The 17,832-nt window shown below is 45.7% G+C and overlaps 1 protein-coding gene and 1 long non-coding RNA gene across 3 annotated transcripts in view; one reads left to right on the top strand and one right to left on the bottom strand.

The window, feature by feature from the left end:
- Window positions 1-17,832, bottom strand: part of MSI2 (musashi RNA binding protein 2) — a 448,144-nt gene that overhangs the window by 393,846 nt on the left and 36,466 nt on the right. The window contains exons 2-3 of one of the 2 annotated variants that reach the window (XM_080983059.1): window positions 10,090-10,199; window positions 3,009-3,164 (exon numbers count right to left, since the gene is read on the bottom strand). In XM_080983059.1, coding sequence (XP_080839185.1) covers window positions 3,009-3,054 — 46 coding nt within the window. In that variant the 5' untranslated portion in view covers window positions 3,055-3,164; window positions 10,090-10,199. The remainder of the gene's footprint in view (window positions 1-3,008; window positions 3,165-10,089; window positions 10,200-17,832) is intronic. The other variant, XM_080983060.1, reaches the window with a different exon arrangement.
- Window positions 708-9,736, top strand: LOC308464171. The gene is made up of 2 exons (XR_013979916.1): window positions 708-842; window positions 9,141-9,736. It is a non-coding gene; the product is annotated as an uncharacterized lncRNA (long non-coding RNA).

Consider the following 17,832-nt stretch of genomic DNA (forward strand, 5'->3'; position numbering starts at 1 on the left):
AAGGCTCAACCCCGTGGAGAGAGAGAAAGAGAAAGAGAGAGGGGGAAAGAGAGAAAATAGCCCCCACCCTGTAGAAACCCCCCACCCTCCCCCCTGGTTCTTTCTTTCTCCACCCCCCTTTTTGCCCCCTTTCTCTGATCACTTCTCTTCCTTTTATCTTTCTTTTCCCTCTTTCTCCCTCTCTCTCTCTCCCTCTCTCTTTTCTCCCCCCCCCCTTTTCCCCCCTCTCTCCTCTTTTTCTTTTCTTTTCCTGCTACCGGCGAATATTACTGGCTGGAGGGGAGGAGAGGGAGAGAGAGAGAGAGAGAAGCCGGGGAACCAGCCAGATCCTTTCACACGTGGGATCAGCTTAGCTTAGCTCAGCTCAAGCTCCTTGCTTTCTCTCCCTCCTCCCCCCTCTCCTCTCTCTCTCCCTTCCGCGCACGGCCATCCTCCCCTTCCACAGCCAGCCAGCCAGCCAGCCAGCCTTGCTCCCTCCCATCCACCCCTCCTCCCCCTCCCGGGGACGCACGTGGGGCGGAGTTCTCAGAACGTACAGTAACCGATTCGGGAGACGTCACGAGCCCCGCCGAGGCCCCGCCCCCTTCCCCGGCTCCCGCTTCTCTTCGCCCCGACACCCGCCCACCGCTGGCGCTCCAAGCGCAAGGAGCCGGGCGGACGCAGGCAGCCGGATTCCGCCCGGCAGCCTGGCTTGACCGTGACCTGGATCCTTTGGGGCTGATATGACATGCGCCGCCTGCGCCTGGCAAAACAGCGCTCTCGCTCGCTCTCACGGAATGGCGAGCCGGACAGACCCACTACCTTGCAGTCCCCTCCCCAGGTTTCTCCCGTGGTGGAAGCAGGTTAGCCGTGCCTTTTAGCTCCTAAGGGAGAAAACGCGGGTGCTGTCAGGGCAGGACTTGGGGCATCGGCCCAGGGCCCCTTGTCAGCAAAAATGAGCAGGGCTTCTCCCGCACAACACACACGTAATTATTATTGTTGTTCTGTTCTGAAGTGCCCTGGGATCTTCAGATGAAAGGCAGTATACAAATTATTATTATTATTATTATTATTATTATTAATGTATTGGTTGCTTCTTTACCAATGTAACTCAATATATAAACAAACAAGCCCATGCATTGAAACGGCCACAGAGGGAAAAGCCTGAAAGACAGTCCTGTTTTTAAAAGACATCCCACCCAGTCAAGGAAGCCACAGATGATTAAGGGCCTGGCAAAAAAGAAATGTTTTTGCCTGACTCCTAAAGTTATGTAATGATGGTGCCAGGAGAGCCTCGCAAGGGAGAGCACAGGCGGAGAGCGACCCCTGAAAAGGCCCATTCTCACGTTGCCAAATGCACCCTCCGAGGACCTCCCAAATAGCGGGCAAACGAAAAAAGGCCCACAGACGCCACAGGCGTGCCTAGGGTCCCTGGCACCATTGGCAAGGAGCTGTATTGGCACACACGCATACAAAAAATAGCCCCCGCAATAGCCACATTAGAAATTACTGCAATTTACGTGACCAAAGTACTTGAAGCGTCCTGAGTAAGGGTGAGGTGAGGAGGAAGGGCAAGAAAATTTGCAACGCCTTTGTGCCACGGTGCAAGATGGAGGGGAAGCTTCCCCTGCGTTTGATCTCGCCACAATAGTGGCATCGTGTTGCCACACACATGTGCAGCATGTACTCCACACCCTTACAGGTTATTTTTGCGTGCCCCTGCCCCCCTGGGCTTGAGTCCCCAGTGGGGGCTGGCAACACCGTTGGTGAGCATACAAAAGCTTCATTATATACTGGATCGGATCCCTAGTCCACCTAGCTCAGTGTCATCCACACACTGGCAGGCAGCAGCACTCCAGGGTTTCAGACACCTCTCCCAGCTCCACCTGGAGATGCTATTACGGTTTGAACCCAGGACCTGCATGCAAAGCAGCTGTTCTGTCCCTGAGCTGCAGCCCTTCCTTATTGCAAAGAATCATCCTGAGATTCCAGTACAAGATGGAGAGCCCAATCCTATGCATGTTTGCTCAGAGGCTATGCCAGGCATAGTTAAATAAATTGGAATAATTAAGCACTCCCCTATTGGGGACTGAAGTTTAGACCTTCTGCATGCAAGGCAGACGTTCTACCACAGGGCTATGGCCCTTACTCTTAAAACATAGGAAGCAGCCTTGAACCAAGTCAGAACATTGGTCCTTATCGCTCAGCATTATCTTAACTTCTCGCCAGGAGCTCATCAGAATTTTGGACAAGGAGCTTTCCTAGCCCTACCAGAAGATGCCAGGGACTGAACTTGGGACCTTCTGCATGCAAAGCAGATCCCACTGAGCTCAGGTTTCCCCTGTGCTGAATTTTAGTTTAAGTTCCTCGTTGCGGGGGGCGGGGCGGTCCTGCCCTCTTGTACATTGATAATGTTGCATTTATTTTGCCTACTTGTAAACAAGTGCATTTAGTGGGAGATCTGTGATGATGTCTACTGATGTTTTCATTTTTATTCTAATGCAGCTTGGGGTGGGGGTGGTACTCAGAATTTGGTTGGAGCAGCAATCTGCTTCTTTTAAAGAGGGAATATGGGACAAACTGATTATTATAGGATAGCACCAGTGGCTCTAGCCTTCCTTACAAAGTGCCCATGGGAAGGTTTGCTTTTGAAGGGGAGAAGGAACACGGGGAAAGGCAGAACGTGCTTAACCCTTCAACTGAATTTCACTTTTCGCTGATACTGTGTGTGTTTGGGGACTGTGTTTCTCTTATAAACATGCACCTTGACAGAAGCAGCTGAGGGAAGAGTTTTGGGGAGGGGAAACTGATTGCAGGGACAGGGCTAAGCACCCCCTTCCATCTCCTCTCTTCTGCAAAGCAAGTCATAACCTCCCCAAGGCTATTTTGGTAGGGAAGAAAGTGGGGGCCCTTGGGGATTTGTTGTTGAACGCGGCTGCACCGTAACATATTGTTTGCTCCTTGGCAACAAATGGGAGCTGGTAGCTCAAAACGGGAGGAACAGTAGGGCTATAAGAAAATAAAAATACCTGCATGAAATCTCTGCTTTGGCTTACATGACTGGCAGCGACCCATTCTGGAAAAGACATTCAGAAGAAACACTGAATAAAGGCCTTGGGGAGGGGATCTCCATCCCGTTCATCATCTTCCACCTCTCCTTATTCATATCTTCTTCCCTTGTGCCCCTGGAACAGACAGAAAGTAATCCCACAAATTGCATTATGCCGATCAACTTCTCTCCGGTTCCTGGTTTAAATATAATCACATTGGCTGGAGTGGTTGGTAGCGGATCACAACCGTAAAAAATGTCCCCCAAAAGGCCTGATCCCATATGCCACTCGGTGGGACTCCTCATTTTATTCTCCGCGGGGGCAATTTTGCTTGCAGGTGATTCTGTAAATGAAGGAAACTTGAAAGAGGCTGTGCTTTTAATCAGAATTTTTATTTTTGCCTTCTCTTTAAAAAAAAATCTAATTGTATTTCCCCACCTTCCTCAAAAATAATAAGAACACTGCTACTACTTGGTAGGATAGGGACAACTCGCTTCAAATGAGCAAAGGCAGGAAAAGGAGGAGCTGTTTATAATGTCTTACAATGTGGCGCCATTTCAAGGTCAAGAGAGGATTTTAAAAAATGTGTCACAATCCTCCCAGTTTATGGAAGACTCCCATGCAAAGATTTAGGACGCCTCCAGCCTTCATAAATATGGGGATGATGATGATGATGATTCTAGAGCATCACACATCCATCTTTGGATTTACGCCTCTTCAACTTCTCTCCAGTATTCTCTGTTTGCTTCCTGCACCCACATGGTGTCATTATATTTCTTTATATCTCACATTTCCCCCAGACTCAAGGCTGCTTACCAGAATCAAAACAACATGGACAAAATATGAAAAGCTGAAAGCATATTTTAAAAAAATTAAACAATGTTTACAAGTAATTAAACTATAATACAATTAAAACAATATAAAAACAAATAGATTGAAATACTAGTAAAAACAGCACATAACTATTAAAAACAGCCAGTTCTCAAAAGCCTGTTGCAATAAAGTGGTCCTCTACCTGCCAGAGGAAGGACAGCAAGGGATATCTAGTGCTGTTGTTATTGCTATTAAAATAATAATAATTAATAATAATTTATTATTTATACCCCAGCCACTCTGGGCGGCTTCCAACAGAGTATTAAAATACAATATTCTATTAAACATTAAAAGCTTCCCTAAACAGGGCTGCCTTCAGATGTCTTCTAAAAGTCTGGTAGTTGTTTTTCTCTTTTACATCTGGTGGGAGGGCGTTCCACAGGGCGGGTGCCACTACCAAGAAGGCCCTCTGCCTGGTTCCCTGTAACTTGGCTTCTCGCAGCGAGGGAACCACCAGAAGGCCCTTGGCACTGGACCTCACTGTCCAGGCAGAATTATGGGGGTGGAGACGCTCCTTCGGGTATACTGGACCGAGGCTGTTTAGGGCTTTAAAGGTCAGCACCAACACTTTGAATTGTGCTTGGAAACATACTGGGAGCCAGTGTAGGTCTTTCAAGACCGGTGTTATGTGGTCTCGGCGGCCGCTCCCAGTCACCAGTCTAGCTGCCGCATTCTGGATTAGTTGTAGTTTCCGGGTCACCTTCAAAGGTAGCCCCACACAGAGCGCATTGCAGTAGTCCAAGCAGGAGATAACTAGAGCATGCACCACTCTGGCGAGACAGTCCGCAGGCAGGTAGGGTTTCAGCCTTTGTACCAGATAGAGCTGATAAACAGCTGCCCTGGACACAGAATTGACCTGTGCCTCCATGGACAGCTATGAGTCCAGAATGACTCCCAGGCTGCGCACCTGGTCCTTCAGGGGCACAGTTACCCCATTCAGAACCAGGGAGTCCTCCACACCTGCCCACCTCCTGTCCCCCAAAATCAGTCTTGTCAGGATTCAACCTCAGTCTGTTAGCCACCATCCATCCTCCAACTGCCTCCAGATACTCACACAGGACCTTCACCACCTTCACTGGTTCTGATTTAAAAGAGGTAGAGCTGGGTATCATCCGCATACTGATGAACACCCAGCCCAAACCCCCTGATGATCTCTCCCAGCGGCTGCATGTAGATCTTGAAAAGCATGGGGGAGAAGACAGAACCCTGAGGCACCCCACAAGTGAGAGCCCAGGGGTCTGAACACTCATTCCCCCCCCCCCACTTTCTGAGCACAGCCCAGGATGAAGGAGCAGAACCACTGTATAACAGTGCCCCCAGCTCCCAGCCCCTCTAGACGGTCCAGAAGGATGTTATGGTCGATGGTGTCAAAAGCCACTGAGATCCCGCAGAACTAGGAAACAGCTCTCACCTTTGTCCCTAGCCCGCCGGAGATCATCGACCAGTGCAACCAAAGCAGTTTCAGTCCCATGATGAGGCCTGAATCTTGACTGGAAGGGATCCAAATGGTCCGCTTCTTCCAGGCCTCACCTTGCCCAATAATGGAAGATTTGAGACTGGGCAATAGTTGGCCATATTGGCCACATCTAAAGATGATTTTTTATGAAGCGGTTTGATAACCGCCTCTTTCAGTGGACCTGGGAAGGCTCCCTCACAGAGGGAAGCATTCACCACCCCCATAGAGCCCATCACCCAGCCCTTCCCAGCTAGATTTTATAAGCCTGGATGGGCAAGGATCAAGGAGACAGGTGGTTGGTTTCACTCGTCCAAGCAGCCTGTCCACATCCACAAAGGTAACAGATTGGAATTGATCCCACACAACTTGATTAGACAGGACTCTAGCACTCTCCACCCTGCTCCCACGGGGGAGTCTACCTCTTCCCGAATCTGAGTGACTTTATCTGCAAAAAACTTTGCAAAATCATTGCAGAAGATAATGTGGCCCGTAATGGGTCCTGATGTAGCTGGTGGTTCCTCTAAATTGTGAACCACCTGGAAGAGTCTCCTGCTGCTGTTTTCTGCGGATGCAATAGAGGCGGTGAAGAAATGCAATGCAAGAACTTTTTCTCCAACGTGGGGCTCGAACCCATGAGCCTGAGATTAAGAGCCTCATGCCCTACCAACTGAGCTATCCTGCAATGGACACTTGATGACTTTAAAAGAGGATTAGACAAATTCATGGAGGATAAGGCTATCAATGGCTACTAACCCTGATGGATATGTTCTACCTCCAGTGTGGGGGACAGTATGATTCTGAGTACAAGCTTGCTGGAAACCGCAGGAGGGGAAAGCACAATAGCGTTCAGATCCTGCTTCCCCATACGCATCTGGCTGGCTACTGAGAGAACAGGATGCTGGACTGGATGGGAATACCTGCCTGCCCTCAGCATGACAGCCAGCAGATGTGCCTGTTGGATAGTGCCCACAGTGCCTAGGCTACCGTCCCCTCCCAGCGCCTAAGAAAGTTGTTGAACTTTAAAAAAAAAAAAAATCAGACTTTTTAAAAAAAGTATACGGAAGGACAGGTTTACATATTCCCTCATGCAAACTCCCTCTCTCCCTCTTCACTTCCTTGCCATAAAAGCAATCTTTTTAAAATTAACTTTAGGAGTGAAATTAACTAGGCCATGGTAATCTGGTCCAGTCAATCAACTTTCCAACAAAGACTCCTGAAAGCAGTTTACAATCAAAATGAATAGCACACAGTAATTTGTCCTTGATTCATAATTCTTTTTCTTGAGAGCATTGCATACGTATGATGTGGGAGGGTGGGGGCTAGCCTTGGTGCTCAGCCTGAAACCATGGTTAAACCCTAAGCTAGCCATGGCGTCCAAAGATGGTCATGGCATGGCAAGATATCTTTTCTCAACTATGAATCAAATGCAAAACTGACTAAGGAGGAAGGTGAAGGCCTGCTGAATATATATGTTTAAGATTGGGCCACAAGTCAATGAGCATCAAACAGAAGATCTTTCCGGTGTTTAATGAATAGGGTGGAGATACGGAGGGGGGGATCAAAAGTGTTTTCACACCATGCTTAAAAATTATTATTACTATTATTTAAACTGTATAGCCTGCCTTTCTTTAGAAAACAAAAATTCAGTGGGGCTAACAGTTGGTAATTAAAACAGACACAAAAGCATTACAAATAACATGAAAAGGAACAATTAATGGGCAGTCAGAAAGCCAGAAAAAACTACATTAGGAAAGGCAATCATCCATCTCTAAAAGCCGAGTCTAAAAGCACACATATTCTGAAAAGAAAAAGGAAATACGCTTCTTGTTCAAAACTATTGTTGGTACCTATGCAGAAATTTAATGGGTAGATGATTTGAGAAACAAAATAAAACTAATATGGTTCAACCTTCAAACCCTCTGTGTTTGTATTTCACATAATCATAGAATCATAGGTTGGAAGGGATACCAAGAGGCATCTAGTCCAACCTGCTGCAATGTAGGAAATGGAATCACAGCTAAAGGAGGCCTGACAGATGGCCATCCGAACTCTGTTTAAAAGCCCCCAATGAAGAAGAACCCACCTCCTTGCAAGACAGTCTGTTCCACTGTTGAACAGCTCTTACCATCAGAAAGTTCATCCTAGTCTTTGGTTGGACTCTCCTTTCTTGTAACTTGAATGCATTGGTTTGGGTACTAACTGCCAGAGCAGCAGAAAACAAGCTGGCTCCATCTTCTTGATCATCTTGGCCATCCTCATCTGCAGGAATTCCAGTTTGGCTATACAGTATACTTCTTAAACTGTGAAACCCAGAACTGGACACAGTACTCCAGGTGGGGTCTGACTAAGGCAGAATAGGAGTGGTACTACCATTTCCCTTTATTATACATATAGCTAATTTAAGATGTTTCTTAGGAATGTAAGGTAAATAGATTTATGGGAAAGTATATATTTATAATATGTTAGAATACAAATGATACGATGATGTCCTTTTTCTCTTCTTTCTTGTGATATAACTTATTATATGGGGCAGTATTTTTATTTAATAACAATGATTTTTTTTTTAAAAAAACACCTCATGATTGATCAGCTAAAATCCAGCTGCAGCCCTAGTAAGGACGTATAAGCAGCCAAGCTGGACTCAAAGGCAAGTAAATTTCTCACCCCCGCCACCCCCCAAAAATAAGGACAACACAATGCAGGATAATGCTATAGGTTATACCCAACATTAGTCATGCTCAAATTAGACCCATTGAAATTAGTGGACCAGTGTTACTCATGCCCATTAATTTCAGTGGGTCTATTCAGTGTTGACACCGCAGAACAGAAGATATGTAATTATCCAACCAAAGCATCAATATTTCAGGTCAGGGTGGTGACTGTTATCAAGCATCGTTTTTAATTTGAACTATAATGTTTGATCTGTCTTTCATGCATGCCTCCTTGAGCTCCTTGGGGGGAGAGGTGGGATATAAATATAATAAATAACTAAATTATTTTGCTGGAGGGCAAACATCTATGAACATAAAAACCAGCCTTGCAGAGTCACAGCAGTGGCCAATCTAAAGATCATAAGATGAGCCCTGGTGGATCAGGCCAAAAGCCCATCTCCAGCATCCTTTCTTCACAGTGGCCAACCAGATGACTTTGGGAAGCCTGCAAGGAGAACCCAGATCCAATAGCCCCACTTGTGAATCTGATCAACTGGTATTCAGAGACATATAACCTCCAAAAGTGCAGGTAGGACATAGCCACTGAGGCAGCCAGCCATTGATTGCCTTATCTCCATGAATTTGTCTACTCCTTTTTCAAAGTCATCCAAGTTGGTCACCAATTGCTACATCCTGTGGGAACGAATTCTTTAGTTTAACCAGGCACTGCATGAATAATTACTTGCTTTTGTCTGTCCTGAATATTCCACATCTAGCTTCATATTGGTTGTAAGCAACCTACTGCCTTTCAGATGTTTGTGCTCCATTGGCTGTGGCCAATGGAAGTTGGGGCCCACAACAACTGGAGGGCACCACATTGGTTATAAGAACATGGAGAAGTTTGGCTTAGCTATCTCTTTTAAGAGACCCAGTCAGCTTCCCCAGAAACAGGCATTTATAGAATCCTTCATGATCCTTTGACATCTTTTGTCTCCTTTCCCCCTCATCCTGGGAGAGATTTGACTGCCTGTATTGTTAACATTCCCATATTATTATAAGATCTCATCTTATAATAATGTTTTGAACATTCAGTGCTCTTTTTTCTTTCTTTTCTTTTCCCATTTAAATCAGACTATATTCCAAAGCAGACTTTTAAGCCTTGCCGAGACCTCTGCCCTGCCAACAAGCGCTAACTGAAAAGGCACCACCAGTGTTATTTCCAGCCAAAACAATGTCCAATCAATCGCAAAGACTGACTGCCGCTCAGCCCTGTGCAGAACACTGGTTCAACTGCACACACAACCCCAGTGGGGTAATCAGGGTTTTTAAAACAGATTTGCCAACTGCACGAGCGCCCTGTCTGACACGGAAAAAGAAAAAGGCAAAGGAACACAAAAGCGTGCTTTGCTCCTTGTTTACAGCCTGCATCAGGGGTACTCCACAGGAGCCTTATCTACCACCCGGCAACATTTCATATTTTAATCTGCCTTAGTTCAATAATGAACAGGTACAAAAATATTTACAAGGATGCAACAAGGCATTAAACTGCCTAAAGTTAAAGGTGTGGAAGACAAGACTCCAGCTAAAAGAAGAAGGTCCTTTAATGTGGTTTGGACAGTTCGTTTTAAGTATGGAAATTGAATGCATTCCAACCTTTCTATAATTTGCGTGCATGCTGTTCCTGACATGGCCTGTCATTCAAGTGCTTAATAAACACATACTTCTAACATGTCTAATTTCCCCATTATTCAAAATGAATATTATCAGCTTTCCAACTGCACAAATCCACACGCACCCCGACTCTACATTTTGTGTCCAACTGCACACTAAAAAAAAAAAAAATTAAAAACCTTGGGGGTGATGATTCACTGCGCATCAGTTTGGGCACATGCGCAGCCTCCCGTTGCTCCGACCTTTTTCTCAGACGCGCTCTCCTTTTGTCCACTCGCCTCTGCCACGTTTGTTTCTCTCCAGTGGGAGGCTTTATGGGATTCTATACATATTTATCGTATTAGAATGATTACATAAGGAAGCAAACAAGAAATGGAAGAGCTGTTGAATATGAATGCAAAGTACCCACCCTGTGGCACATCCTGTCGCTTGAGGCACTGTGGCCTACATTTTGCAGAAATATTCATTCATACCAAGTATGAGCCAAGTAAACACTTCAACGTCTTTGGAAGGAGCCTCCTGCAGGAGAGAGAGGCACGACATGGAAAAAAGCCAATAACTAAACGTTTTCATTTGGGGGAAGATACCCATTCATTGCTTTATTTGGTTTGATCTTAAATATCTCAAAATAAAGGCACAGTTTTGAATATATGCATACATGCACACAATTTCACAGTTAATAGTCTCCTAGGAACCCTAGGAATCGAGGCAGGGCCAGATGCAGTCTTAATAAACCAATATGTGCCACCTCCAGCTCATTCTGCTAAGTGGGGCTATGGACCTCAGCCCCCAAGCGATGCCTTGACTGCCTCCCTGGATGGACCTTTAGGATGAGCACACACAACTTTTTATTCTAGAATCAATGGAGACCAACTACTACTTTTTTCCTATTTACTACACACACACACACACTAGATCTCTTGTATTTTTTTCTTCTTTTTTCTTTTGCCCTTTAAAAGTACTTCTTAAGAAACAGTTTTCGTTCTGCAGAAGACAGAATCAGGATTCAAGATGACCTTAATGGATTGGAGAACAGTCCCAAGCTAACAGAATTAATTTCAACTGGGACGAATGTAAGATTCTGCATATAGGCAGGAAGAACCAGATGAACAAATATAAGATGCAGGACACCTGGCTTACTAGTAGTACTTGTGAAAAGGATCTAGAGGTCTTAGCAGACCACAAGCTTACCATGAGTCAACTGTGTGATGCAGCAGCATAAAAAGCTAGTGCTATTCTAGGCTGCATCAACAGAAGTCTAGTGTCCAGATCAAGGGAAGTAACAGTACCACTCTATTCTGCCTTAGTCAGACCAACTTGGAATACTGTGTCTAATTCTGGGCACCACAATTTAAGAAGGACGTTGACAACCTGGAACATGTGCAGAGGAGGGCAACCAAGATTATCAAGGGTCAGGAAGCCAAGCCTGATGAGGAACAGTTGCAGGAGTTGGGTATGTTTAGCCTGGAAAACAGGAGACTGAGAGGAGCTGGGGTAGCTACCTTTAAATATCTGAAGGGGTGTCACATGGAAGACAGAGCAAGCTTGTTTTCTCCTCCTCTGGAAGGTAGGACTCGAGGCAATGGCTTCAAGTTACAAGAAAGAAGATTCTGACTAAACATCAGAAATAACTTTCTGAAAGTAAGAGCTGTTGGACAGTGGAGTGGTCTCCCTTCCAAGGTTGTGGACTCTCCTTTCTTGGAGGTTTATTAGCAGAGGTTGGATAGCCATCAGTCATGGATGCTTTAGCTGAGATTCCTGCATTGCAGGGGGTTGTAAGGTAATCTAAAGGTCATCTCATCCAACCTGCTCCTCCATGCAGAAGACTCAGAGGTGGATACTCTCACAGACAGATGTGCAGCCTCTACCTCAGGGTTGGGGAGCCTTTTTCAGCCATAGGGCCACATGCCGGCAGTAGGCAGAGCCAGAGGCAGAAGTGGGTGGAGCCACAAATGCAAATTTCACCTCTGTACAGTAGGCTAGTTTCATTATCAGAGAACATTATCAGTAAAAACACTCAAGGAAGATATGAAGCAGGGGTGTGGCCTGGGAAAGAGTTTCAAGGGCCTGATAGAGATGTCTGGAGGGCCACATTCAGCCACCAGGCCTGAGTTTCCCCATCCCTGCTATAATTTAAGACCCCCCATAAGGGAGCCCGTTACCCCTCTAGGCAATCAGTTCCACCGGAGGAAACTGCTTTTACCATCAATACATTTTTCCTAATGCTCAGTCAAAGTCAATTAAATTGATGGGCAGGATGTAAATTGAACACAAATATAAATCACCATGGTGATGCAGCTGTGTTTTCCCTCCCTTTGGCTTTCACCCGTTACCACATCAAAGCGAAATATGGCACCCCTTTCACCAACGGCCTGGCACTTGGGGTGGGAGGCTATTGCATTGTGGGTGGGGTCCCCGTTCACCAGAAGACAATCACCCCCAGAAAGCATGTTGCAGTAGGGACAGATATTCAGTAGTGCTCCTAACCCCATCCTTTGCAACAGGATGTGGGGTGGGAGGTTGGGAACAGAAAGTGAAGGGAGTGGGAGCAATGGAAGTAGAATATGCCCCAAGATCTGTGTTTAGCTTAGTCCCAGGTTAGTTTATCTACTAGTCACAGAATACTGTGCTCCTACAGGTTGCAAGAAGTAGCCTGGAATTGTTCGCACTTTACCAAAGCGATGTGCTAAATTCTGCATCCATTATCTACAACTTTATTTATCTTAAAACTTGTTCCTTGCCTTTTTTGAAAATCGAAAGTAAATTCAAAGCAGCATACAGCATGAAAAATACAATATGTAAAAACATATCCACAATAAAATTGCCACACACAAAAAGCAACTCTCACAAAACATCAGCCCCCAAAACAACAAATTCAAGTAAACAAACAGCTAAAATCCATCTTTGCTCTGTACCTGATTTATACTATTTTTATAAGCTGTCCAAATCTGCATCAGCATCCTCTTCTTTTGCATAAATTATTCTGCTCTGATTCTATCTGGCATGATCTATCCTGGTTTTGTTAGGTCGTGGGAATCCATGTTCCTGAACTCCTGGAAATCTTCAGCCACCCTTCTGGCTTCTGAGATTTCAACAAACATTCCTATTTCACTTTCAGCCACTTCACATCTCTAAGGCCTAGAGACTTGCTTTCTTTCAAATAAAATGTGAAACCTGAGATTTCCAGGAAGGTGAATATTGTTGCTTAGTAATGTCCATGTTCCCGTGGAAATCATGGGATAAGCCCAGCCCTGTGAAATACGAGTTCCATAAATAAGTATAGTTGCAGTCCCATACCCTCCAACATTCCTCAGATGAAAATAGGGCCATTATTCACTCTTGCCCCCTGCTGACCTTTCTCAATCCCCTATTTTCTGTTCCCTACTCCTGCAGAACACTTCTTATCAATAGAAGGGTGAGCACCACCACCACTGAAAACAATAGGACACAACACATAAACCATCCACCGTCCTAAGAAAACCCCCTAATCACAGTTTTATTTTACTTTTTTCTTCTGTAGATTTACAAAAAGAAAAACACACACCAACAAATAAATTTTTAGACAGGGGCAAGATTAGACGCAGACACACCAAGCATTTTTTAAAAATACAAAAAATCAAGACTCCTTGCATTCCGCTCCACTCCCTCTTTCTTCCCACCCAGGGCAGCCCTGCCCTGTCTGCACCTCAGAACTGGCGCGGCACACGAAGCTGGGACTCAGTGGCAGCAGCCTCTCCTCCTCAACTGCTCTCCAGCAGCCGCCACGAGCTGCCCAAGGGAGGAGGCTGGCAGCAATGGCCATGGAGAGGCAACAGGATGCTCTCTTGCAGCTGCCACTGCCATTGCCCACAACTCACGACAAGCGCCAGCTCATCTTCCTCCTCAAGCTCTGCAGTGGAGCTGGTGAGGGAACTAGGGACATTCTGGGATCAAAGCAAGCTTTTGTAATTTTGGGACTGTCCCTGGAAAAATCGGGACACTTGGAGGGTATGCAGTCCAGTTTGGTACAGTGGCCGAGACTCATGTAGTTCCTTCTGACCTCTGACAGCACATGAGGCGACCACCTTGCTAGCTAAGCAGGGCTGGGACTGGTCAATGCCAGGATGGGTGTAACATCTTGGGTTCCACGACGGAAGACAGTTGCTTCTGCAAGATCCGAAGCAGAGATGCTAGAGATTGAACCTGGGGCTTTCTGCATGCAAGCGTTCAGCGGTCTAAGGCTGTGTAAGCAACCATACATTTAAAGCCCATGGCTTTCCCCTAAAGAATTCTGGGAAGTGTAGTTTACTCATCACAGAGCTATAATTCCTTAACAAACTACATTTCCCAGGATTCAGGGCAGGCGAGAGTAATGTGCTTTACATGCATGGTACATACACAGCCTGCATTAGCACGGTACCTACCTAAATATTAACCAGAATCTACGAGGCTCCTTTAGACAGTCAGACTTTGGCCGTGGTTGTGTGATCCTAACTCAGCTTATTAATAAGCTGAGATATAAATGAGCCTGATGGCGATGAGAACAGGCCGTTTCCTCGTCTTTCTTTGTGAGCCAATAAAACCGTCCATGTTTTTGAAGTTGGCTTAAAATCCTTGCTTGTTACAACGTGGAGAGGCATTTTCGGTAAAAGAAAAAGAAACTGCCTTAAGAGACTTGAGCTAATTGGTACTTCCAGGTACAGCATGACTAAACCTAAAAGTCCAGCTGTGAAAGACTATATTGCCGATGCTTCCCTATTACTCAACTTGTTTATTATTTATTTAAAACGCTTGTGGTCCCCTCCTCACTGCTGAGTACAATCCCAGGGTCTGGTTACAGCAGGAATACACTGTAACTCAACACATTATAAAGGCAGTAATGCTAAGACACCCATAACAACATTCCTCATAACAAGAAACTCCAAGGCCAGCAGATCAAGCAACGCTGCTGCCCATTCTCAGCTGTGGCACACCGGCCGGGGCAGCTGCACCCCCGGGGTCAAGCATGACCCACAGGCGGAGAGAGGAGAGTCACAGCAACGCTGGTGCACACTCTCCTCCGCTGCGGTACACTGGACGTGGCAGCACCTATGCCCCAAGCTGTGTTGCCCTACACTCCACCAGGGGGAATTGGAGGTGCATGTGAACATGCAAGAAGAGTAGCCAGTGCCTGAGGAAATGACAGTAATTTCCCCAGTAGAGGAAAACTTGCAGGAAAACTCCAGGCCCGTGTCATGTGCCACAGGAGCTGGGGTCCTGAGCCATAAAGGACTTTGTAGTTAACTGAAGAGTTCCCGGGGTGTTGGTTCACTCTCATGAAGGAAGGAGTGAAGGGGCTGGCTGCATACAAGCTGCAATGCTCATTCGTATCTTGTTAAGCCAAGATACGATTATCTGAACGTGACCTTCCCATCCAATCCAGTATTGTCTACCCTGATTGGCAGCAGCTCAGTAAGGCCTCAGGGAGAAGCTTTTCCCAAGCCTATTACCCGAGCTCTGTTTAACCTGGGAGAGGCCAAGTCTTCCACCGAGCTTTGGCCTCCTTGGCAAGCTATGTTAATCTTGATTTGCTGGATTTGTTTTCATCTATTTAAAATATTTATAAGCTACCTTTCTGGACCTTGTCCGCTCACGGTGGCTTATTGCTTTAATTCCGGTACCACTGTTGATCCTATTGTTAATCATGTTATTCCATTTCGATTATTTTAATTTACTTTGTAAGCTGCCTTGATGAGAGTTCTCCATATGGAGAAAAGGACTAGAGTACCAATTTCCTAAATAAATAAAAGGCCATATGATGTGTCACTAAAATTAGCTGAGGTTGGGGTTTTTTTTTTACACAAGTTTATAAAAACAGTTATATAGTATATAACTTAATAACAAAAAAATAAAAATAAGCCTGAGGAAATAAACAAAAACATAACTATTAAATGGTGATAGATGCTCCTCAAAGCAATCTTAAAGTTGAGTTTAATCTCGTAAAGCAAAACCCTGAACTGATTTCACCAAAGAGCTGTAACATTAGCCAGGGCAGAATGCAACCCTATGATTAAACAATTCAGTGTGTGCAGGTAGAGACTGCTGCCCTCTATTGAACATGCTCTGAAATAGCACCCTCTCTCCCCTGTTCTTTCGTGCTGAAATCATCTATTGCTGGCTTAACCCCTTTGCTGATTGAGACTTACACACACACACACACACACACACACACACACACACCCCACAAAGAGAGAGAGAGATACCTCTGACTGCCCTGTTTCTTCTAATCCTGACGCCAGAGACACAGAGCTAGGCTGGCAGCAACAGGGGCGTTGATGCAGGCAATCGGGGTCTGTTATTTGCGGCGATGTCTTACGATAGAAGGTATTAAAAGGAAAGGCATTATGAAGAAAGGCTAGGCAATCTAATAAAGAAGAAAGGAGAGCCCTGCCATGTATGTTATATAATAGTGCTGTGTGTGTTTGTATACACATACACACACGTACACGGAAGTGCTTATGTAAGGTACAATCATCTTGACACCTGGTTCACCCCAAGAAGAAACAAAATTTGTCGTAAGATGCACATTCTTTCTTTCATAAGAACTACGAAGGAGAAGGAGAAATATTGCAGAACAGTGGCTAGAGTCCCAATTACACGTTGTCTGTAGTACTGAGATCCTTTTTCTCAAGGCCTTTATTTTTATCGTGTAAAGGTCTTTGTGGGTAGCTGCTGTATGCAAGCCATCCCCTCGACCGCTAGGACCTTCCAGTTCCTACAAATGGGTACAAGGCAGAAGATGCAGTAGTCAAACAGCAAAAGGCAAAAACACCTGCACCTCTGTAGTGCTATATTAGAAACCAATCCTGCATCACACCATATCAATGACCACGTCGGGGGATGTTCTCAGGGGCTTAGGGCCCGTTACAGAAGACAGACACCTTCCTTGACAGACTCACCAACAAGGACAGGGTTGCAGATACAACACAAGCCAAACAAGTCAAGCACAAAGAAGCAGGTCTAGGGCCAAATGTGATCCAGAGACAGAGTCAGGCAGCAGTCTGTGGTCATATCTCAGGAGTTTGGGTCCATCACAGGAACTAGCAGGAGACCTGTGTTAGTTTCCAACAACTGGAAGGCTGAAGACGGAGGCCTTATATACTCTGGCCTCCTAAACCATGCTCTAGCTACAGCTGCTGGCAGTGGCCTGTTAAAGAATGCTTACAAGTAAACCAGCAACTTTGGGGTTCTTGACACATACTGTGTCACTGCTCTTGGCCTGGTCCTGAAGCTTTTGCCATCAGTGCTCTTGAGGACTGGCTAGGGGTGGGCGCTGCCTCCTCTGACAGTTCCAGGGGTTCTCCATCAACTCTAAACCTAGAGGACTCCTCAAGGGGATCTTCAGCCTTGGACTCAGGGGGTCCTGCCTTCTCTTCAAGATCCTCAACCTGTGGGGTGTCTGGTTCATTCTCTGAGGGCTCCATACCTGTTCAGGGCTGAACAATGACTATGTCAGGATCAGAGATAGCATGCCCCCAGAATACATGTCATTGGGGAGCAAAAGTGAGAGAGGGCTACTGTTCTCATGCCTTGCTTATAGGCTTTCGAAGAGACACCTGGTTGGCCACTGTTGGGAACAGGTTGCTGGACGAAAAAGGCCTTTGGTCTGATCCAGCAGATTCTTAAATCTTGCGTTCTGATCCATGGGTTCCCAGGCCTCTTCCTCAGAGGAGGTCTCCCTAGGATCTGAGTCAGTCACGATCCGGACAAATGCATGGAGAAGGTATTACCTGGAGCCTTTCAAGGATCTTGAGCTCATGTAAAACCAAAGGAGGGGGAAATTTATCACCCCATTTGGAAATAAGCAGAAGTTTCCAAAAGTCAATTGGGGAAAGGGGTCGGGGGGAGGATGGATGCAAAAAAGAAATCATAAATTAAAACGTATTGCCTGTCCTCAGTGTGTTCTTGTTGGTTGATGTTACGATAGAGAGAGGCTGACATTATGTGGAAAAGAGTGATGTATCATCAGGATAGCATTGTTCCGAGGATGTATGGCGCTAATACATCACCAGAGCGACGGAGCTTTAATGATGTATGACGCCAAAATGGCCCTGGCCAGGAAAAATGCATCCAGGAGACTCCGTCCATTTCGATTTATAATCAGGAAAAAACTTTCAAAATTGGTTGTCTCTTT

The sequence above is a fragment of the Podarcis pityusensis genome, assembly GCF_964106645.2.
Source record: "Podarcis pityusensis genome assembly, chromosome: 15".
In the NCBI taxonomy this organism is placed as follows: domain Eukaryota; kingdom Metazoa; phylum Chordata; class Lepidosauria; order Squamata; family Lacertidae; genus Podarcis; species Podarcis pityusensis.